The sequence below is a fragment of the Centropristis striata genome, chromosome 8 (assembly GCF_030273125.1).
Source record: "Centropristis striata isolate RG_2023a ecotype Rhode Island chromosome 8, C.striata_1.0, whole genome shotgun sequence".
Classification (NCBI taxonomy): Eukaryota; Metazoa; Chordata; class Actinopteri; order Perciformes; family Serranidae; genus Centropristis; species Centropristis striata.
In genome coordinates, this window is record NC_081524.1 from 11943295 (window position 1) to 11966501 (window position 23207).

The following is a 23207-nucleotide window of genomic DNA, read 5'->3' on the forward strand; positions in this document are numbered from 1 at the left end:
TACTCAGATCTTTTACTTGAGTTAAGGTAGCAACACTACAAATACTGCGTTACAAGTAAAAGTCCTGCCCTAAATTTTTTTAGTTCAGTAAAAGTAAAAGCATTACCATCAGAATATACTTAAGGCATACAATAATTACTGCTGCATTAATGTGTTCATCACATTAATGCTGCAGCTGGTAAAGGTGGAGCTGATTTAATTACTATATACACAGCTGGTAGCATTATAATAATATGTCATAACATATTTAAACATTCAGATTATTGATACAAAATACAAATTAACCAAGATAAATTTAATTGATACCACACTTGAACCTGAATTAACTTGTTACAGCAGCTCAAGAGTTAAAGAAAACTAGATGGAAGAAGTGACAACAACAACAACAATAATAATAATAATAATTAAAAAAATAAACAAGATATAAATACAAAAGAAATAAAGTGATGTCAACAATAAAGGTATAATAAACTTCAAGATATACAGTCATGGAAAAAATTATTAGACCACCCTTGTTTTCTTCAATTTATTGTTAATTTTATTCCTGGTAAAACTAAAGGTACATTTGTTTGGACAAATATTATGATAACAACAGAAACAGATCATATCTTGATAATGATTTTGGTTATTGTCAAGAAAACCATGGAAAATGGCTAGATATCAGCTCTTAAATGAAACTCCTATGAGCTATTTTTGTTGTTATCATCATGTCTGTCCAATGAAATGTACCTTTAGTTGTACCACGCATTAAAATGAACAAAAAATTGAAAAAATGGTGGTCTAATAATTTTTTCCATGACTGTATATAGTGAAATAAAAAGTACAATATTTGCCCCTCAGATGTAGTGGAGTAAAAGTATAAAGTTGCATAAAATGGAAATACTGAAGTAAAGTACGAGTCCATCAAAACAGTGTTGTAGTAGAGTAGTTGAGTAAATGTACTTAGTCACATTACATAGACACCCACCTGTGACTTGTGGACTGCAGGGTATTGTGTTGCAGATTTGCTCCTGTTGAGGTTTGGTGTCCTGTTCACATTCAAGACTGTGCTTTTTGTCCGGTTTGAGACACCGTACCTCCCTCATTTGTAAGCCTTTCCCGCAAGAACGTGAGCACTGAGAACAAAACAGGTATAAATGATATAGTCATAAATTGAGACAAATCATCATTTGGAGAGCTGTTACAATCTGTTCTGTCACATCTCGTCTCTCACCGCGCTCCACTCTGTTGTGAACCACTGCGGCTCACACTCTCCCATCTCACACTCTTGGACCGCGGCAGGTTTGTCCAGATGAGCGCACTCACCGGCTGGTACCACGGTAAAATCATTCCCCATCTTTTTGACACAAATGATGTCTCGCCGCTGAGTTCCATTCCCACAACGGACGTTACACTGGAAAAAGGAATACAGTGAATATGTTTATTGAACTACCTAATATATCGCTCATTGGTCTCTGTATTTATCTATGAATTTTCACTATTTCATGTGTTAGATTTTCATTTTTGCTTTTCCTTGTATGTTTTTCTTTATACATATTATAATGAGCATTAAAGAACTTCAACAATTTAACCCATTGAAGCCTGGAAAGCGGATAAGTCGTTGTGTAGTATTTGTATAAGCTCTCAAATACTTTTTGAATTTCATTTCTATCTGCTACAGAGGCTGAAAAATCTATTATTTGGTAGAAGCATTGACACTTCTGTTGAATTTCCAGAAAAACTTCAGGTGTTAGGGGCTTATTTTAAAATCACCCAGAGGTTTTACAGGTGTTTTAGGCGTCAATGGGTTAAATCTTTGTCCCCTCCATCTACCTGTGTCCAGGGGCTGCTGTACCAAATCATTACTGGCACACAAGGACCCCCGTTGCAGGCCTTCATCTCTGCTGGTTTATCCCCAACACAGTCCCCTCCTCCTCCTCCGTCTCTGACGCCTCCTCGAGTCAGACACACCACCTCCCTCCTCTGCACCCCGGGGCCACACTGCGCCGAACACTGATGGACAAAGTGGAAGATCATGTTGAGGATTACCTTTAAGTGCTGTAGATGTTTTCTCTTTTGCTTCTGTGTGTTACTCACAGTGTTGGACCAGTCAGTGAAGTACCAGTTGGTTACACAGGGGCCCATGTTGCACTCCTCACTTCCTTGAGGGCGAATCCTGGAGCTGCACTCCTTTTCGTTCACCACACTGCCTTGATCGCTGACGCAGCGCACACTCCTCGTCCTCCTCCCGACTCCACAGTCCACTGAGCACTGTGACGGAGAATATGCAGAAAAACAAGAATGACTTTAAACAGATGAAGGGAACGACATAAAGCAAATCATTCATATTAAAATGATTAGAATCAAGAGTTGATCAAATACTCGTTGACCAAAAATAATGACATTTATTTATTCTCAAAGGGCTATTAGTTGTGCAGCAAGAAAACAGAAACACATAAAATACTTGATATAAATGCAAAAATACTTGATATAAATACAAAAGACTAATGAGAAACAGAGCACACAAGTTAAACCCAGTAGAAAACAAGTTAATTTAAGAATAAAGCTGTGGGTTGGTTGGATCTGCATGCTTTTCTCGTGAATAATATCTATAATTTTTCTATTTACCCCAAATCTGTAACTGATTAATAAAGAAAACACTTGAATCATTAACCATAATCTAAAAAAAAGAATTTATGCTACCCCTCCCATTGCACAGCGTCTTCAGCGGTCTCTGACTTAAAATGTACTAAAATAGTTGTATGCTGACCTCATGAAGGAAATTTTAAATTTATGAGACACAGCGCCATAATGTCAAAGTACCATGCCAAAATTAAAAAACGCCATGCAAACAGCCACTTTTACTAATTTAAACCCAACTCCACCCACACTCCTTCTCTGTGTCATGTTTGCAGATTCTGAGATTAATTGCTTGGCCTCTCTGTACTCAGACCCATTAGCAGACCCATTTCCCAGTTGCATACTAGTGTTATTGACCTACCGTGCTCCAGTCGGAGCTGACCTCCCAGTGGGAGCAGAGGCTGAGCTGGCACGCCTGTGTGGACTCTGGCGGGGTGAGGTGGGAACAGCGCTGTGGGTGGACCATGGTGGAGCGGTTTCCAAAGCTCTGCCTGCACTGGAGCTGCCTCTGCTGCACCCCGGGGCCGCACGACACACTGCACTCTGACCATGAACTGGCCTCCCAGCTGAGAGACACAGTGATGGAGAGATGGAGAGAGTGGGACATGTTGAACCTAGGCTTTTGATTAATTGTTTCGGGACTGCTATGGTTGTTTAAATTGCTGTTGCTGTGGTCTTTTAAAACTTGTATGTACATTTTTATGTCATGTGTATGATTTTTATGTGAAGCACTTTGTGACTTCTGTCTGTGAAAGGTGCTATATAAATAAAGTTTACTTACTTACTTACTTACTATATTTTACAGGAATATAACGTATCTACTTCAATTAAATTTAACAGTGTGCGTCAGTATTAGATGCACATTTCAGCTCTCTACAAATCATGAATGCTCTGACGACAATATCAACCACAACCTCAAAATGATTTAGATTTCGGTAAACATGTTTTGGTACTTTTCTGGCTGTTCATGAAGTCATCACCCCACCCCTATTTTAACATGGTACAACCTAAAGGCAATCTGTAATGAGGCTAAAACATTATTGTGAACTTAAATATTGGTACAAATGCACTAAACATCAATGTTACTAACCTGAACCTGGAAAGCACATGGGAAAAAAATACAACTATTCATACAAAGCTAACAGATTCTTTTCTCTTAAAAATGAGACTTTAAGCACTCTCAGAAAAAATGATAATGTGGAGGTTTTGTGGATTTCATGAAGTGAATTGTCAGCTATGACAAATCGACTGGCTTCTGAAGAAAATGTTGTTTTTTGTTCTTCCTTTAGAGCTGAATGTATATTAATATTTATGACATGGATCTTTTCAAGGTAACTGTGTTTTCTCACAATGGTGGGCAGGGATGTGTGTTACAGGGTTCCTCCTCAGGTACCGGCTTGGCTGCAGAGTCACACTTCCTCTCTGGGACTTCATCGTCTGTGTGGCGGTTTATACACAGAATGACTCGGCTCTGATAACCTGCAGAGAGAGAAAGAGAGATGCACAGATGCACAGAGTGAGAATTACATCAGTTCCTTCTTCTTGTACTTGCACCAACACGCCACAGGGGGGAGACATCACATGCAACATAAGTATGCAGGAACATGTTTATTAGGTTATTAGAGGCATTTATGATCTCTGACCTTTGCCACAGGAAACAGAACACTCTGTGAGCCCTCCTCTCCTCCACACAAATGGTGGCTGAGTGTCCGGCGGCAGGTCTGTGCGAGGAGGGATCCGAGCATTCCTATTGGGTGCACCGCCTCGAGGACGTGGTCTCTCAGGTGTCCATCGGTCCGAGGAGGGGGGAGAAAACACAGAGGTGGAGGAGGAGGATGAGGAGGGGAAAGAAGGGACTGAAATAGGAGGAGGAGCTGGAGGAGGGTCTTCTATTGACACAGTGAGAGGACCTGAGAGGAGAAAGAAATAGATTAATTAGAAAGGAGAGGAAAGGTGGAAGAGAGAGGTTGGGAAACAGACCCAAGGAGGAGGAGAAAATAGAGATAAAGTGCGAGGAAAAGGCGAAACCCGAATGTTGAAATATGGAGAATTGGAAGAAGCAGTGAGTCAGACGCTAATGATGTCATGATGAGGTCAGGGTCTCATGACAGCGAACATGTGGACCAGATAGCCTCCCATCTAGGTCATACACAAACACACAAACACACTTGCACAATAATAATCCGTCCCACTTAGCCCACAACCGCACCCATCCGCATCCATAAACACGTCAGTCACTCTCACGGTCGTGTTTTCTCTGAGTAATTTGGAAAGAATGAATCTTGAGATGTTTGATTTAGGGTTCAATTCTGCCACTGACAAGATTCAACTATGTGCTGAACATGAGCTCTGCTTCTGTATGAAACATGCTGGAAACATGGCTGTCAAAAAGTATGCCAAATACAAGAAGGAAAATCAGAAAGTTGGACGTACTGCGAAGGGGTGCCCTCCCTGGCTCTCGCTCCCTCGGCCTCTCTCTCGGTGCCTCCCTCTCTCTCTCCGCCGGCCTCTCCCTCTCTGCCTCCTTCTTCTCCACAGGGATGTAAAACTCATAGTCAATACCCGGGTTCTCCTTGTGGAAAATGATCTGGAGAACAAAATAGGGTGAGCGAATAGACAGAATTTGAGGTGAAAAGTATCCAGTGACAAGAAACACCCTGAAACAGCTTTACAGATCCCCACAGAGAAATGTCAGGATGAGCCACTAAGACCCTCCTGGCAGGGAACCAGTGTCAGGCTCAAGGATGCCTCAGCAGGGTGTATGCTTATCACTATGTGTCCCTCTTCTTATTATAAAGCAGTGCAGAACATCTTACAAGACTTATCATAGTCAAGGTCGTCTAAACTAAATCAGCTGGAGTCGCATGGCAACAGCATTTGGATCTGCTATTTCTCGTCAGATGGTAATGTAATTCAGGCAGTAGCTCAATCTGCAGATGCTGCACTTTGGTCCAGAGAGATGTATCTCAATAACTATGAGAAGATTTGACATGATATTGGTACAAACGCTCAAAGAAGACTTAGAGAAGACTCCTCTTGTTCAGCTGACTTTGGTGGTCCAAACTTTGTCATCCCAGTTCATGACAGAATTACAGTGGCCCTGAAGTGCAAATCACAACGGCAAATCAGAAAACACAACAACAAATATAAAAACACAACAACAGTGTTTTTTGATTTGTTGTTGTGGTTTTTGTTTTGTCGTCGTGTTTTCTGATTTGTTGTTGTGTTTTTTGATTTGTCATTGTTTTTCTGATTTGTCGTCGTGTTTTTTGATTAGTTGTTGTGTTTTCCGATTTGTCGTTGTGTTTTTTGTTTTGCCGTTGTGTTTTCTGATTTGCCGTTGTGATTTGCACTTCAGGGCCACCGTACAGAATGACAATGACAGGATTAAAGCAGTACATAACCTTTGTAAAACCACAAACATGTTGTTTTACACTTTGGTTTCTGTACAGATTAAACAAACACATTTCAATGTGTGAGCTTTAGAGGTATAGGCAGATTTTGTTACCTTTGGACCTGAGTCATACCAGCAACTTGCAGTCTTGATGCTAAGCTAACTAGCTGCATGCAGTTAAGATGCTGACCGTGAACCTCAATATCCCCGGTTCAAATACCTTGCAATGACGCACTGTTATAAATTCCACTGCTTTTCTTGGCAAGACCAGTTCTACATGGCATTGACGCGCTAGGTTTTGACAAAGGCTCATGCTCACAGAGTTACCTGAAACTTGATTTCTCAGGCCTTATCCCCTGTCCATTGGGCTCTCCTGATCCTAACCACTCAAGGTCAATGCCTTACCTCAACCAATCAGGCCTCTACACTGTAGGATTTGTAATAAGGCAGTTAGAGTGTTGAGCGTCACCTGACCTCTCTTGTCTGCCACACTGATGTGATAGTGAGATAAAGTAGTTGAATGCTGGCAGGAGCCGGACACAGATATAAGTTCTGAGTAAACAATAGGTGTAGCAGTGGGGGAGTAACTTACATTATACGCCCTATAAGCCCTGGTCATCACATACTGAAAACAACCTGAGACGTCCTAAAACGATGTGTGCATACCTTTGATTTTGTCTTTTTTATTGCTATCTCCACCAAGTAGGTTATGTGTTCAGTTCAGAAAAACTACTGGCCCGATTTTCATGAAACTTTGTGAAAGGATGCAGCATGGGCAAAGGAAGAACCCATTTAATTACGGAGTGGATCAAAATCACAGGGCAGATCACAATTTACCACTGAGAAACAAGGCATTCAGCCATGCCGGAGGTCTGTGTTCTCTGACTGCGACTCTAGTTTTATCTGTGGCCAAACTTGATTTTGTCCCAGGCTCGACAGATAGCAGACCTTTCCTTCTATTTTTCATCCATCCAACAATTTAATTTCCAGCGTGTAATGAGCAGTTCAGCCTCACAGTTCCCCCCCGGCGTGGTTCTAGACTTTTAGTGTTTTTATGTCTTATTTTAAAATCCCATAAAGCCTTAAAAATGCAGGTGATACCACCGGAGATCAAGCTCTTGCTTTGGTCGATGCCTACTGTTTTTGCCCCTCCCCCCTGCCCTGCAGCTGCTGGATGCAAAGCTGCAGATGACTTCTGTTCTTTAATAAGATCTTAGCCTGAGGTGAGAGTTGTTAGTATTAAGCCCTGGATTGTCTGTTGTGGCTCGGGCTAAGCTTAAGTATATCTGTCTTTATCCCGATATAATGCTAAAATAACGCCGTCTATCTGGCAGATCTTGACACAGAGCAGGAGAGTACAGCCTCAGGCTTAAAACAATGTTATAGAGATGTGAAATACCCCGTGTATACACATGTGTATGTGTGCGATTCTTATCATTAACTTCATTTTGCCATGCCTGGGCTCATGTTTGCTTACAGGGTTAAAATAAACACTGTGCTTACATATAGCTGTAGCTGTGTGGTGGTGGGTCCTGGAGCCTTGAGGGACTCGCCTTTCTCCTCCTCCCCCTCCGCCTGTGCTCTAGGTCGGGTGTAGGTGAAGGTAGTCCCTCCTGCCTGGTACTCCCCAGGAGGGTCCACAGCCCAACGCCCGTTCACCACCGAAGCCCCCGTGCCGCTCCTCATGGCTGGAGAGATTGGGGTGGAGGAATGGAGCAAGATTTGAGTCAAGTTTTCTTATTTTGACCTTGTTTAGTCTACACACAGGGGTGAATTCTTCGGAAACCCCCATAAGGTCAAACACACTCTCAGACAGACAAACACAGACTTTGGAGTGCTGTCTCATTACCAAACAGCAGGACAAACACGTACACACTTCACTGGTTTCTTATGGGCTCAACAACAATACACACTTTATCTGCTTGGAATCTGTGAGGCCACACAATTTACAGTCTCACTCCAAGCCAGCACACTCATGCTCACAGGCCAAATCTCATTCCTAAATCCTGCAAGACTCTCGCCAACGTCTGACTTTTACTGGAGCTGCAACCGGTATTATATAAGAAATGTTAAACTGTGTGTGTGTGTGCATGATTAGCTCTTACCCAGGTAATTAGGGCTGGCTCGTCTCTCTGTGATGTTTATGAATGTAGCCCCGGGTGGGATGTCCAGGATCTTGTGGTAACCAAGGGGAACCGTGACATTTTGGAAGCTCCCCGTCACCTTTCGACAGGAGCTCTCCCGCCCACCACACACTCCACACTTGTCAATCACAGAGCCGGAGCCCAGTACCCCATCGCAGCCCTCCGTCTGGCAGGAGAGGAAGGTGAAAAGATGTGAGTGATTAGTCCCACAATAAGGGGGGGAAAGTGGGGCAGGGGAACAAGAGAGACGTGGGAGGAGGGGTGGGGACGGAGCGGAGAAAAGCTATTCCAATGTGGTTGACATTTCACATTCATCGCCAGTGTTTATTTCACCGTTGTTTGCGTAAATTGGTAACTGTTGCTGCCCAGATTCATGCCAGAGACAGAAGTGTGCAGATGAGAGAAAGAGGGAAAGACCCAGAGGCCCAGAGCGGGGGAATAAAACAAGATTGGAGACACTCTGAATGCCAGGCTGAAATCAACCTCCAGACGTGAGACTAAGACATTCTGGACTTTGTCAATCCTGGCTAGACAGGATAGACTTGGAGCTCTGACACTTGAAGCTGAAATCTCCCACACATGCACATGTAAATGCACTCACCAGACATCGCCCCTCCACACACACGTCGTTGGTGCTGACGTTGAAGCAGGGGGTCCCGTCTCTGACGCGCTCAGCCTGGCGGACGTAAAAACGATAGCCGGCAGGTCTGCAGGTCAGCTCGCACTGTTTCGCTGCTCCAACTGCAACGCATAGAGATCAAAGGGGGATGATTACACACAGTATATGTTTGAGTCCGTGCGGCTTCTTTCTGCCACATGTGGAGAAGTCCCAGCTGGGTGATGAACGTCTTTCCATGTGGCTTCCTCGACTGTCAGACAGCACCAGAGTGATTAGCTATTTCCCCTGCTGCTCACTTGTGCGAGTGCACTGCTGCACCTTCCCAGAGGAGAGGTGTAAACATAAGCCGGAGGAAGGCTTGATTTATGAGAGGAACCCAACGGGCACACACAGCAGGGAGGGATGTACTTGGAAAAAGAGAACAGCGGAGAAGAACAAGAGAAAGAGAAGACAGCTTCAAGGTAAAAGAGGAAATTGAAGTCCTTCACTACCCAAAGAACAGGCAGACAAATACACAAGCGGAGAATACAGAGGAACTCACAGGGGAATAGGGTGGGGGAGTACAAGTAAAACATGTGGAGAGGAAGAGTTTGACTGTGCAGTGAAATACAATGAGCAGGTTTAAAGGAATACTTCAGCGTCTTGGGAAATACGCTTATTTGCTTTTTTTCCAAGCGTGAAATGAGAAGATATAAATCTGATTTAACTGCCTCTTAACCCACGAATTATAATGTCTACATATGTGTTTATGCAAAGATTAAACAAACAAGAAAAACAATGTATTATTGAGTGAGCTTTGAAGGTGTTGTGGATGGAGCCAGGCTAGCTGTTTCCCTTACTTCTAATGCTGCTGCATATGTGAAAAAAACTTTTATAAAGCCTTTTTTTTTAACTCCAGAGACACTTGTGTGAAGACTAATTAATTGCCTAAAGTGATGTCACTTGGATCAGCATCAGTTGGGTTAGAAGTTCACAAGTTTAAAAATGTTTTTAAAAAATCTGGGGATGCGTTACATACGTTACTCACCTGAGTTTGGGGCTAATAGCTAGAGGTTTCGTCAGCTTTTAGCATAACACACCTAAATCTTAGAATAAACTGTTGCATTGTGGGTAAAGTAGGGGCAATTTTGAGATATAATAGTCATTGTGGAATAAAAAAGACGATATAGCTGTGAATCTGCTCAATGTGAATCCACCATCGGTGTTTAAGGTCACAGTTACACATGCACTAACATATTTGCCTCCCATTCACTTCCATTCTATGCAAGCAAATAAAATATTCATTATTTGCCATTTTTGCCTTTATTTAATAGTGCAAAGATAGAGACGAAAATGGTGGGAGAGAGAGGTATGACATGATACAAAGGTCCCAAGGTTGGGATGGAAACCAGGACATTTTTCTTGTCTCATTCTTGAAAAGAGAGTGAATAATTGTATTACCCAGAATGATGAACTATTCCTTGAAAGAAGAGAGAGAGCTATGGGTGAAAAAGACAGGAAGTGAGAGTGAGCAGCTCCACTGTTCATCATCTCTTTGAGGTTAGACACTCGGGGTCTCACAGGGGTAAAGGCCTCGGGGCAGAGCTGTGTGTGTGTGTGTGTGTGTGTGTGTGTGTGTGTGTGTGTATCGGAGCTGCATTTGTGTGTGAAATAGAGCTATAAACATGAGCTCATAGAATGAGTAAGGGGTCATAGATTTAGTTGCAGATGGGAGGGAGGAGCTTCCGTCACTGGGAGTTCAGGGGTTAAAAGGACAAATTCTGTGCTTCTGAATTTATGACTTCTCACTGTGGTGTCATATTTCTCTGACCAATTACAAAAGAAATGTGCCCACTATTGAATCCTCTACAAATATGGACAGCGTGACACCTTGTGGTAAATCTATTCTCCAGTTATATTATTCTGTCCTTGAAGCAATAGAGTTTCTGTCCAGAAGCCCATCTTTTGTTAAATATTTCTGACATTTTAAAGTAATCAAAGTATGGTTCTGATATTACACCATTGCCTCTTATTTTCATATAAAAACACTGAAGATTGTTTCACCATGTGAAGACTTCCTCTCCCTCTTCAATGAGCCAGCAAATAACCAAAAGCCCCCCGAGCATCTTCAAAGTCATGATGGTCACAGGAGATAGCCGAGAAAAAAGAGTGAAGTTCACATACCAGACCCCAACTTTCACCTTGTGTCCAACAGAGAATGCAGTGTGCAGTATGTGGTGAACTTCCAGTAACTTTACAGTCATGGAAACAATTATTAGACCACCCTCGCTTTATTCAATTTCTTGTTCATTTTAATGCCTGGTACAACTAAAGGTACAATTGTTTGGACAAATATAATGATAACAACAAACATATATCCTAAGAGTTTATTTATACAGCTGATATCTAGCCATTTTCCATGGTTTTCTTGATAATGATTTTGGTTATTATCAAGAAAACCATGGAAAATGGCTAGATATCAGCTCTTAGATTAAACTCTAAGGAGATATTTTTGTTGTTATCATTATATTTCTCTAAACAACCTTTAGTGGGGCGTCCCGGTGGTTCATACTGGTAGAGCGCGTACCATTAAGGCTGAGTCCTTCCTGCGGCGGACCCGGGTTCGAATCCGGCATGAGGTCCCTTTGCCGCATGTCCTCCCCTCTGTCTCCCCCTTTCTATCTATCACTTTCAAAGCAAAAATGCCCAAAAAATAATCTTTAAAAAAATAAATAATAAAAAACAACAACCTTTAGTTGTACCAGGCATTAAAATGAACAAGAAAATTGAAAAAAACATCCATCCATCCATCCATTCTCGTCCGCTTATCCGGGGCCGGGTCAGCAGGCTAAGCAGGGCATTCCAGGCGCCCCTCTCCCCAGCCACAACGTCCAGCTCCTCCTGGGGGACCCCGAGGCGTTCCCAGGCCAGCAGAGAGATATAATCCCTCCACCGTGTTCTGGGTCTTCCCCGGGGCCTCCTACCAGTTGGACGTGCCCGGAACACCTCTAATGGTAGGCGCCCAGGAGGCATCCTTACCAGATGCCCAAACCACCTCAACTGGCTCCTTTTGACGCGAAGGAGCAGCGGCTCTACTCCGAGCTCCCTCCGGATGTCTGAGCTCCTCACCCTATCTCTAAGGCTGAGCCCAGCCACCCTACGGAGGAAGCTCATTTCAGCCGCTTGTATTCGCGATCTCATTCTTTCGGTCACTACCCAAAGCTCATGACCATAGGTGAGGGTTGGAACGTAGATGGACCGGTAAATCGAGAGCTTTGCCTTCATTCTCAGCTCCTTCTTCATCACGACGGTCCGGTACAACGCCCGCATCACTGCTGACGCCGCACCAAACCGCCTGTCCATCTCACGCTCCATTCTACCCTCACTAGGGGTCTTGTTCACGAGTGAGGGTAGAATGAAAAAAACAATGGTCTAATAATTTTTTCAATTACTTTATATGCTTTCACAGAATCTCCATTCCTTGAAATCCACATTGAAGTGCATCAACATTTCATCAGGTACAACAAAGGTAGTGCACAAGCTATCATATGTGCTGAGAATGAGAATAAGCAAAACTGGACTGTTAAGATGCCATTTCATTGTTTTGTTGGTTTCCATTTCAGCAAATAGAAGGATAATGTGCTAAAGAAGCTTAAAGATTTTCAATAGGAGGTTGGAGAGATTATCATTAGGAAAAAAAAGTGGCCAAAAATACCTCAGCGTCAGGCTGAGGCAGGTTGTGTGTCTCGACACTTGAGTTTGGACCGAGAAACCATTTACAGGTTGGTGCCTTCGCGGAGTGTGTTTTGGCTCACTAAGTGGCTGGAAGTGGTTAGGAAGTCACACGTGAAGTAATTGACTCTGACGGATGTTTATCTTTCCACAACTTTGTAGGGAAGTTATGGTTCATAACTAGGTACATCAAGTTGCTTATAAATATTATCGGAAGGTATAGTAGTGGTACTTCAGTACGGGTAAACACCAACTCTACATTATAGTGTGGGGAGAAGTGACTGATTACAGAAATTTGGGCAGGAGTGATTCCTGGACTCAAATTGGGATTTTTTGAGGTGACGCTCTTTGGATAAAGTCACATTAAGGCAAAATCACAAGAAAATTCCAATGCACTCTTTGTTTAAATAATAGAAATGCTTTTATTGTAATAGCATAGTTATGTTAGACTGAAAAACAAACTCTGACGCTGTTGTTTTTAGGTCAAACATGCCATTAAAGTTGTTTAAAAAGAGTCTTGGAGGTCTCAGTTTTAAACCACCAAATAGCTGGGAAATTATTAATTATGTGAACTAGAGAGAGCATGTCAAATGTGCTAAATAAATTAAATAAAAGTGATTTGTCAACACACAATAATATTAATAATAATAATATAAAGCATATGTGGAAACTATCTGGCATCACAGAGAGAAAGAAGAGGGATGAAGGGATGTTGTTGTCTTATTATCTCTAAAATGTGGGAACTGCAAAATTGCTTTCATTTACAAAAAAAGAATCCATCCATGGGCATTTAAAAAAACTTAACATAATTACAATTATTCTTGTTATCTGTTTACTCTGATGGTGTTTTTTTTGGTCTTTTAAAGTTTTTGATATTACGATGTAGATAAAAAAAATATTTTATTGATTTCACCAAAGTGTTTGATTATTGACTTAACTGATTTTAATCAACACATGACTGTAAATCCTGTTATTTGCACATAACTAATGTACAATAACATGTACAGTCACTGTCAAACTTTCTTAAACTATCTCCACCTATTTGCTACCATTGTTGCTACTGTGTGATAAATGCAGCGACAGATAAACAGTAGATATTTAGAATGAAAGAGAAAGAGAGGCAGTGTTCCCACCCTCTCTCAGTCTACCCTGGTTCCCTCTTTCCGTCTGTCATAGTTATCTTTGAGAGATTAGACTGGAGACAGTGACAGAAAGAGAGGGGGAGACGTGTTGCCACTCATGTACTCTCCGCCTCCCTCTCTGTGTGCATCCTCCTCATCTCCCTCGCACTCCATCTCCTCTCCATCCTGCCCTGAAGTCATGTTCCAGTGCTCTCCAGCTCCAATGAATCATCTTTAATTTTTTAAATCTTAAATCTTTAAATCTTTATCTTTCATTTGTCTCTGGCTACTTCTCTGTTTCTCTCCTCGCCTCGATCTCAGGCCTCTCTTTCTCTTCCACTGTCTCTCTCTCCCTCTCTCCCTCTCTGAGCTTAGTGTTCAGACAGTGGAATATATGTTGTCTAAATATACCCCACTATCTCTCCGTCTAAACAAACTCCAGCAGGGACAGAGAAAGAGAGAGGCAGTGGGACAGGAAGAGGGGAGGATGGGTGTGCAGAGAGGGGATGAGGCCTGAAAAAAAAGGGAATATTTAAGTAAAACAACACCTGCACGTGCTGCGCTTACAAAACTAGAGAGGTACCGCTATTCAGAGCTGAGCTTATGAGGAGAAACATTACCACTTAAATGAATCACCTCTGTGGCTTATAACCCATAGTGGCAGCTTTACAGTTTAAGCTTCCAGTTCCAAACTAAAGGCCACGACACTTTGCGGTACATACATAACAAGCCTGTCACCTTGGAGGCAAAAAAGCACAAGCTAAGTAGCAAGAGCTGACAGCACGGTTTAACATAAATACTTATGGGAAATATATGCAGCGCTGTAAAAAGTCCTAAACAGATGAGTGCAGCTGGAGCGAAATGACTAATACACCAGCCGATGTTGAAACACACACACACACACTCCTCTCGCAGCCTCCAGTGTGTTGATGGGAAGCTAGATATGAAGTTTTGGGTTGTAGCCAGTGGGACCGGACTGAAGTAAACAGTGTGATACAGTTTACTTAGCAGAGTGGAAAAGGATCATCTCCAGCGCAGATCGAGTGTGTCTGACCCAGCTGACGTCATCTGCAAAACCATCAACACGTACAGTGCAGGCAGAGCCTCATGCAGCAACACTCTCATAAATGTCTTTATATTTTATCTTCATTTTCTGTGACGAGAAAACTGCAGATGCACCAAATGTTCTTAACTCTTCAGATCTGCAAACCCAGATGATTCTAATTTTGCATTAATTCGACCAGGATGAGCCTGCAGGGATCATGTGTTTGGTCACTGGTGTGCATACGTGTATCTCTATCTGTCTGTCTGTCTGCGGCTAATCTCACACATTACTGGGACCGATCAGGCGAACATTTTTTGAGCAAATTATCAATAACTGCTTTAGTTACATACAGTCATGGAAAAAATATTAGACCACCTTTGTTTTCTTCATTTGCTTGTTCATTTTAATGCCTGGTACAACTAAAGGTAAATTTGTTTGGACAAATTTAATGATAACAACAAAAATAGCTCATAAGAATTTAATTTAAAAGCTAATATCTAGCCATTTTCCATGGTTTTATTGACAATAACCAAAATATTTAGCAATAAAATCATGGAAAATGGCTATATATAATAAAGTGAAGAAAAAAAGGGCATTTCAGCAATCAACAAGGCTAAAACAAGCCTTACCGAGTCTGTTGCAGGCCATATTTTGGCTTTTGCCATGGCTCAGAAGAAAAGTTTGGTCTCATTTTGAACCGGAACATCTGCAGATAAATAAATTACCATTTTGGTGGCATACCTCCAAGAATTCTCCATTTCTTCTCTAAAAATTGGAGAGGTGCCACCAAAAAAGGCTGCATGAATAAAAACAATAATATGTTTTTTCTTTTGATCTTGATTTCATCTTATTTGAGTGCCCTCAACAAGACAAGACCAAAAATAAGAAAACTTGGTTGAACTTCAGACAAACTATGGCCTCAAACAAAAATGAGAGAAATTTGTTTGTTTATCACTTCCTGCATGAGTCCCACAGTACTGTATGTACCCCCCTCAGAGTCATGACCACTAATAAATGTGACATCTACCATTTGGTGGCCAATTTTATCCAAAACATTCCTCTCAGTGATATGACTGTGCTGTCGCTCTGATGCCAGAACCATGATGTATCCCCCTCTAAGAGCTTGTCTCTGTTTTTCTTCCTGTCCTCTCTCTCTCTGTCCGGTCCTCTCCTCTTCTCAGCAGATCTCAAGGACGGGCCGGTTTTAAAATAAGCCCGAGTGGAGCAGAGGGCAAGGACGCACAGCAGATAGAGAGAATTTAAGAGCAGCTCAATTCAGGATAAATACAGTAATCTCACGCTTTCCCCTCACAAACACACACAGACGCGGGGGGGTGGTGGGTGAAAGGAAAACCCCTGTGTGTTTACGCAGACAGTTGGACTCCAGCTGATACCCCTACGAGGCGTCCCGGTACAGATGTGGAGCATACTGGACTGAGGTTTCTCTGACATCAGTACAGTCTTTAAGAGGTACTCCCTTTCTGTTGACCTTCTACATAAGTAATGGAAATAGCTTTTCTCGTCCATCAATTATCTATAAACTTATGCTTTGCAGGGTCACGGGGGGATGTCCAGCTCATACTGTGTGAGAGACGACCAGAGTACATCCATGACACTCATTAATATAAACACGCAGTTAACAATTCAAAATTCACTTGTATGAAGAGCTGGGCAATATGGCAATATAAAGTGTAAGTCACATTTTACTAACATTGGAGATATTGTAACTGTCTGTCTCTTTAATGCAAAACTAATTCAAAAAAATTGGGTTGTTGTTTGAAACGTAAATTTAAAAAAAACAGCATGAATGTTCTGTCAAAGTTTCCAAATTGAGCATTAAATAACTTGTCTTTGTACTGTGTTTAATTAAATGTAGATTGCAAATGATTTGTAAATCATTGCATTCTGTTTTTATTTTGCTTTTGTTAGCCTCCCAACATTTTTTTAATTGGGGTTATATGTCTTGGTAAATGATCTTATCTGGAGAAGTGTGCATATCAATGAGAGGTTCACAGCATACAGTATCCCTGCTTTATGGTCTATTCTACTCTCAATGGAACCATCATTTACAAATTGAACATCACAGTGTATTGAAAAAGACTTGGAACTACTGATTGAGACCATAAACTAATTAGGAAGATGTTTACGGAGTTAATAAATCAAAGTAGAAATAGGGTAATTTTCTCTAGACTTCTATGCAATCTGGCTTCTTATTGCAACCAGTGGAGTTGCATGTACTTTTTTTTTTACTGAACTTTCTTCACTGAAAGCAGCTGCTGCATCTGGAATCGTGGCTGATGAAATAGGTGACAGTGAAAGCAGTAAAGCTGCTGGCTGTAGGACCAAAACAATTAGCTAAAAGTAAAAAAAAAAATGCACAGAGTAAAGGGGAAGACCAAAGATCTCGTCATTTTGAGCAAGCCTTTAAGTGTCTTTTATAGCCCTGATTTTATACTGCGTTTCTGCAAAAATGCTGCAAAAGTGCTATGAGGAGCTCTGCCATCATTTCGCTTAAGAACATGCATACCGATTCCACAACAGCGTAATATTGGCGTCCATTCACATTGCAATCCATGATCACTTGATCCCCCTGTTACACCTCTGGGATGTTCAGACTGAAGGTGCAACGTCACATTGGCGTAAATATCGCAGCTCGAAACAGCAGTCTGAAAGGGGCTAACTTTATGATTTTTCAAGCACATTCAACACCATCTAACCCAACATATTCAAAAACAAGCTCCTGGATCACAGTACCACAGTATGTCAGGTTGGGGATTGTGTTTCTGGGACATTAATGAGCAGCACAGGGGCTCCACAAGGGACTGTTCTGGCTCCATTCGTGTTCACACTGTACACAGCGGATTTCAAATACAACTCTGATGCTATTGTGGCGTGTATCAGGAATGGACACGAATCTGAATACAGGGATCTGATTAAAGGAGGCAGCATCAGACAGAGATGCAAGGTGGTTGGACAGACTAGTCAAAAGAGCTGGCTCTGTGGTTGGAGCCAGGTTGGACACACTGGAGGAGATGGTGGAGATGCATACTGTCAAGATGTTGAAGGCCGTCTTGAAATACCCAGATCATCTGCCACACAAAACCTTTATGGAACAAAAAAAACAGCAGTGGATGGCTCCTCTCTCTCTGTTTCAGGACGGAGAGATACAAAAGATCCTTAGCTCCTACAGCCACCAGGCTGTCTCATTCTTTAGGAGCTAACAGACTTACTGAATTTCCCCTCGGGGATAAATAAAGTAATTTTGAATTAGAATTTTTGAATTACATGATATCTGTCATGCTCTACTGTGTTTTTAAGTGTGTTGTGTGTGGAATAAAACCAAACTACTGTCTGTGGTTGGTGTTGCTGATCTAGTCTTTCTGGCTCTACGCTCTCACAGCGTGTGCGTGGAGGAATTTCAGCCAGCTGATACAGTAATCACAAGTGGGTAGACAGACAGATACACAAACATACATGCACAAACATTTTTCCGCATACTATCTCCGATCCATTAAGCTATTCATCTACAGTACAAGCACACTTGCCAAAAAGCTCCTATTGTAAATACACAGAGGCTTGTACATATAAGTCAAAGTCTAATGACAAATAGTGTTGATATCATTTCACAGCTGTGTTTCTTTCTACAATCTCTCACTCCCAAATGCCCCATGTTGGTAATATTCTCTCTATCCACTCTTCCTTTTCTCTCGAATTCCTTGAATATCTGTTTAGTGTTTTCTCTTTCTTTCCCTCCAGCATTGGAAAACAAAGATAAATAGACACAATCTCCACTGTGCTGCGGCTGAACTATTGTACACTTAACAGGAAAGTAAACAAACACAGGCACACTCACACATACAGTACAGGGCAACAAAGACGCACACACACACACACACACACACACACACACACACACACACACACACACACAAGCCACGTTGTCTCCCTTTGCAAGCGGTGGTCATGTGACAAAACACTTGCATCCCATCACCTCTCACCTCCCCTTCTCTTTCTTTCTCTTTCTTTCTTTATCTCACTCAGTAGGAATCTGTGTGCTTAGTCAGAGCTGGGAGGAGAAGCTTGGCAGGAGAGTAAGGGAGATGTTGGACAAATGAGAGGAAAAAGAGACGGGGGAAGAGTGTTTTTGTGCAAAAGAATAAAAGCATATCGAGTTCCAGTCATTCTCTTTTCCTCTCACCACCCTCGACGCTTACATGTACTGCAGGCCAATGAGAGGAGGGATTGTGGTGGGTTGAGCATGCAGGGAAAGGCCCGCCAACACACACTAATACCAGAGCAACATTTAACTCACTTAATCACACATTTTACTGACGCTGTTTCACCCCTCCTCCTTCCCTTCTCCGAGCATTTAATTCTCGCAATAAGCCTATTATCACATGGAAGCACTGTGCGGCTAAACCTTAAACTACCATGTGTGTGTTAACTCAGTCCTCACCCTCAGTGAAAGGTTCCCAGTTGTAGAGGCGACCCATGAACTCCTGGGTGTTAAAGGCTGCACACTGCTCTGCTCTGGAGTCCAATGCACCTCCTCCACACACCTGGAGGACAGAAACACAGGGAGACAAAGTTTAAAATGCAGTGCCACACATTCAACTCATATGAAATCACCCCAGCTATTAAACCTGATGTTATTTCGCTCCCACACCCGGGAGAAGTTAGGGTGGAGTGGGCTGTTGTGAGGGAAAACAGCTAATAAAGGAGGGGAGAATTAATTTGAGATCATAGAGGTAACTACATACTTGTACACACAAACACACACACACACACACACACACACACACACAGTATAGTCCCCGTGCTGGTTTTGGCAGTCAGCGAGTGTTTAAGAACCATATGGAAATAATAGATTTTTTGGAAGCGGCTGCTTACATAAATCCACCGTGGCTTTTAGTGCATGACCACAGAATGTGATGTGCATGTGCATGTGTGTGTGTGAGCACATGTCCAGCTTGTGCTCGTTCAAGCAGAGTCCTTATGGAGCCGTACAGTGGAAAGAGATCTAGCATACCTGCACTTAAACGACAGCTGAAACATCAGGCTGATACGACTCTGCTGGTTTATACTGTACTGACCATAACTCTCACACACACACACACACACACACACACACACACACACACACACACACACACACACACACACACACACACTCTATAGGGGCTGGAAAGGGACACAGAGGACAAGATCCATGTGTGATTTTTGTATGTATGCGTGCCTGTGTGAGATTACTCTGCCATGCAAACACACTTGTGATTCATAACACACAGCCGTGCATGTGCATGTACGTATGGGCACATCCTGCAACTGCACATGCACAAGCACATGCGAGCACACATGTGACTCATGACATCCGAAATCCCAGACTATGAACTGCATACTTAATAAGACCAATATTATTCAACAGACTTCTGTAAAAAATGAACAGTAGTATGTGCTAAGTGTGCAACTGCAAAGGTGCTCTCCCTTGGTCTGCAATCCTGCAGTTTTTAAAAGTTGTTTTTTAAATATACATAACACTGTTATGACTGACTATTCTGGACCCACTACTTTAGTCAAAATATTTCAACAACCATTAAATGTGTTTGCATGAACCTTGGTACTGATATTCATGGTCTACAGATGATGAACCCTCATAACTTTGGTGATTCTCTGACGTTTCGTCTAGCCACAACATCAGATCACAAACCACAAATGTTAATTTTCATACCTGCAAAAGACTCATCAGACTCAGCTTCACATTTTTGCGCTGAGTAGCAAATGTTTGCATACTAATATGCTAAAAGAAAGTGAACATGGTAAACAAGTTTCACACCAACTGTACTGACTCTCTCTACATTTATCTACAGCTATAACTGCTATGACTAATAATGTAATTTATAATATGAAACTGCTGCTGGCAGTCAGGTAGCTTAGCTTAGCATTAGGACTGGAAACATTAGGAAGAGCCAGGCCAAAGGTAACCAAACCGACTAACAGCACCTCACACATAGTTCCCGGTAAGTATTTTTTATACTGATGTACTTTTACATGAGTAAACGATCTGCATAACTCTTCCCCTGCTGCTCACACACTCATCAGGTATCATTACTGTGGGAAGCCACAACCATCCTGCCTGGTCAAAAAACCACCAACTTTACAGCCCTCTCATTTACAGCTGGCTCAAACACACACACACACACACACACACACACACTCTCGCATGCCGCACACAGAGCTCTCAGATTTCTTTGCAGCTTTAATCTCCGTCAGTCTCACAATCATCTTGTCTTTCACTCCTCTCTTTCTTTGATTCGTTCCTCTTTGTCTTTTGTTCTCTATGTGGCTCTCTCTCCTCTCACACAGCTGTCACAAACAGCTGGAAAGTTCCTCGTCACTCATCTGGGAAGACAAGAGCGAGGGAGTAGTTGGGTTTATACACACACACACACACACACACACTCAGCCTCGATCGACAGTTCCCATGTGAACCAGCCTCTGTGACAAAGTGTAACTAAAAGACTGTCAAAGTGTGCACTCATTGACACCGGCCTTGCTGAATTTTCACACTTTTACTCTGTGTGTGTGTGTGTGTGTGTGTGTGTGTGTGTGTGTGTGTGTGGAGGAATGTATGTCGCTGTCATGTCACAAGGCAATCATAAGGATCATCTGTTGTTTCTCTTGTAGTGGAGTGTGAAACCAGCTCATGAAACTTTATGTGGAGCACTCCGCCACAGTTTCACACTGTTGAAAGAGACTTATTTTTGTGTTATTTATGGCCGACATGTTATATACATGTTTGATTTAAGCTTCTTATACGAGAGTGCATGTTTGAGCTACATCCATTGAAGACATACAGCATACAGCATAAAGACATACAGCATGTAGGCCGGGGGAGGGGGGGGGGGTATGAAGGTCAGTGCACGTATGTGACCTGATGTTCCAGTAACCGTGTAAATCTGCCCGGATATGTGTGTGAAATGTGGTTGGTAATGGTTGTAAATATTTCTGCAGGACATAAACAAGTTGGGCCCCATTTCAAACAGGATCGTTTTTGTGTATCTGTGCGCGTGGGTGTGCCTGTGACACCATAAACAATTAGAGGACAACAACTCCGAACACATGAACGCGGGTGGTGTGAGTGCAGCTATGGGACGCTACAGTACAGTAAAAAAAACAACAAAAAAAACACATAAAAGAAAGCCAGAGCTTCTGCAAAAGACAAAAAGAGGAATGTAAAATGGAAAGAGAGAATGTAAGTAAAAGTCAAGTGTGTGCATTCATGCGTTGGTGATTGTAAGAGCGCTACAGGGCGAGTGGATTCTCCTCCCAAAAGAGAGTTTAGGGTGTGTAAAAACATCAGGAGGCTAATGGACTGAAAGGAGGACGGAGGGAGGGAGTGAGGGGAGGTAAAGTGAGAGTAAAAGCTGGTGTTTCATGGTTCTGGAGGAGAACTTGTCTGTTATTATGGGCTGGTATACTTTGGTGTTCCCTCATTTGATGTGAGTGCCGGGTTAGTAGGGGGTCTCCCTGTAACCGTTAACAGAAGTACTGATGACAGGAGGGGGTTACTGAATGGGCTGAGGAGTGGAGAGAAAAGAGAGCGATGGCTTTTACAGAAGGAAAGTACTTAAAGAGAGAAAGGTGGTGTGTGTTGAAGAAAGGCAGGGAGGATGAGTCTGGGCCTGTGGATGAAATCAAAACACTTACACCACAAGCGCACTCAAAACAGAGTCAAAACCATTTAATCATGTAGCAACATTCGAAAAAATGTTTTTAAAAGATTTTGTTACTTGCCTCATGTCAGTTTATTAAGCTGTGAATCAACTAACAGCGCTGTAAGGTGGCCTAGATAACACTGGAAGATTTCTAAGAATTTGAAATATCTCTGACAGCTTTTTAGATTATTTTTTGGCCTTTAGCCTTTGTTTTTTCACAGTGTCACTAGAGATGCAGACAGGAAATGAGGGAAGAAAGATGTGCAACAAAGGTCCCAGATTGAAAACAGTGATATGCATTTTAACCACTGAGTCATCAGGACACCCAAGTTGTCATTATATTGCAGTTTTCCTCGACTGGGTAGTGTAATGCAGGGGTGGAACGGTCACAGAATCAATGTTAGGTGCAATTTTGGCCCAGCAGAAAAACCCTAAATGCATATAGATAAGATTCTTTTCATTTATTTTTAACACACTATAGTGGGGACTCTGAATTAGACTGTACCAACACTGTAAAAACACTTTCTCTAAAGGCAGCAGATCACAATAGGCTATAAAATTAAAAATCTTATGCTATTATTATGCTTCTAAATCTAAAATTAACAACATAAACAGAATACAATATATATATTTTGTGCATTTGGAGGAGAGTTCCAATTAGTTCCACTGTATTAAATATCTATTTAAATAGCCAAAGCACCCAAACATTTAACGTCCCAGTGTTCTGACCATCTGGGTGATGATGAGGTCAGTGTAGTTGTTAAGAAACACGAGTAGTCAGACAGGATGTAAACAAGCTAACAGCTTATCCGGATTAAACTAAACCACTTTGGAGGGAA

The 23207-nt window shown here is 42.1% G+C and overlaps 1 protein-coding gene across 1 annotated transcript in view; it reads right to left on the reverse strand.

Moving 5' to 3' along the window:
* Positions 1-23207, reverse strand: part of adamtsl4 (ADAMTS-like 4) — a 41387-nt gene that overhangs the window by 1790 nt on the left and 16390 nt on the right. The window contains exons 5-16 of the mRNA XM_059340015.1: positions 19110-19212; positions 8759-8898; positions 8119-8323; positions 7517-7701; positions 5053-5206; positions 4263-4529; positions 3969-4098; positions 2981-3185; positions 2077-2250; positions 1813-1992; positions 1214-1393; positions 968-1115 (exon numbers count right to left, since the gene is read on the reverse strand). Of these exons, the coding sequence (XP_059195998.1) occupies positions 968-1115; positions 1214-1393; positions 1813-1992; positions 2077-2250; positions 2981-3185; positions 3969-4098; positions 4263-4529; positions 5053-5206; positions 7517-7701; positions 8119-8323; positions 8759-8898; positions 19110-19212 (2071 nt within the window). The remainder of the gene's footprint in view (positions 1-967; positions 1116-1213; positions 1394-1812; positions 1993-2076; positions 2251-2980; positions 3186-3968; positions 4099-4262; positions 4530-5052; positions 5207-7516; positions 7702-8118; positions 8324-8758; positions 8899-19109; positions 19213-23207) is intronic.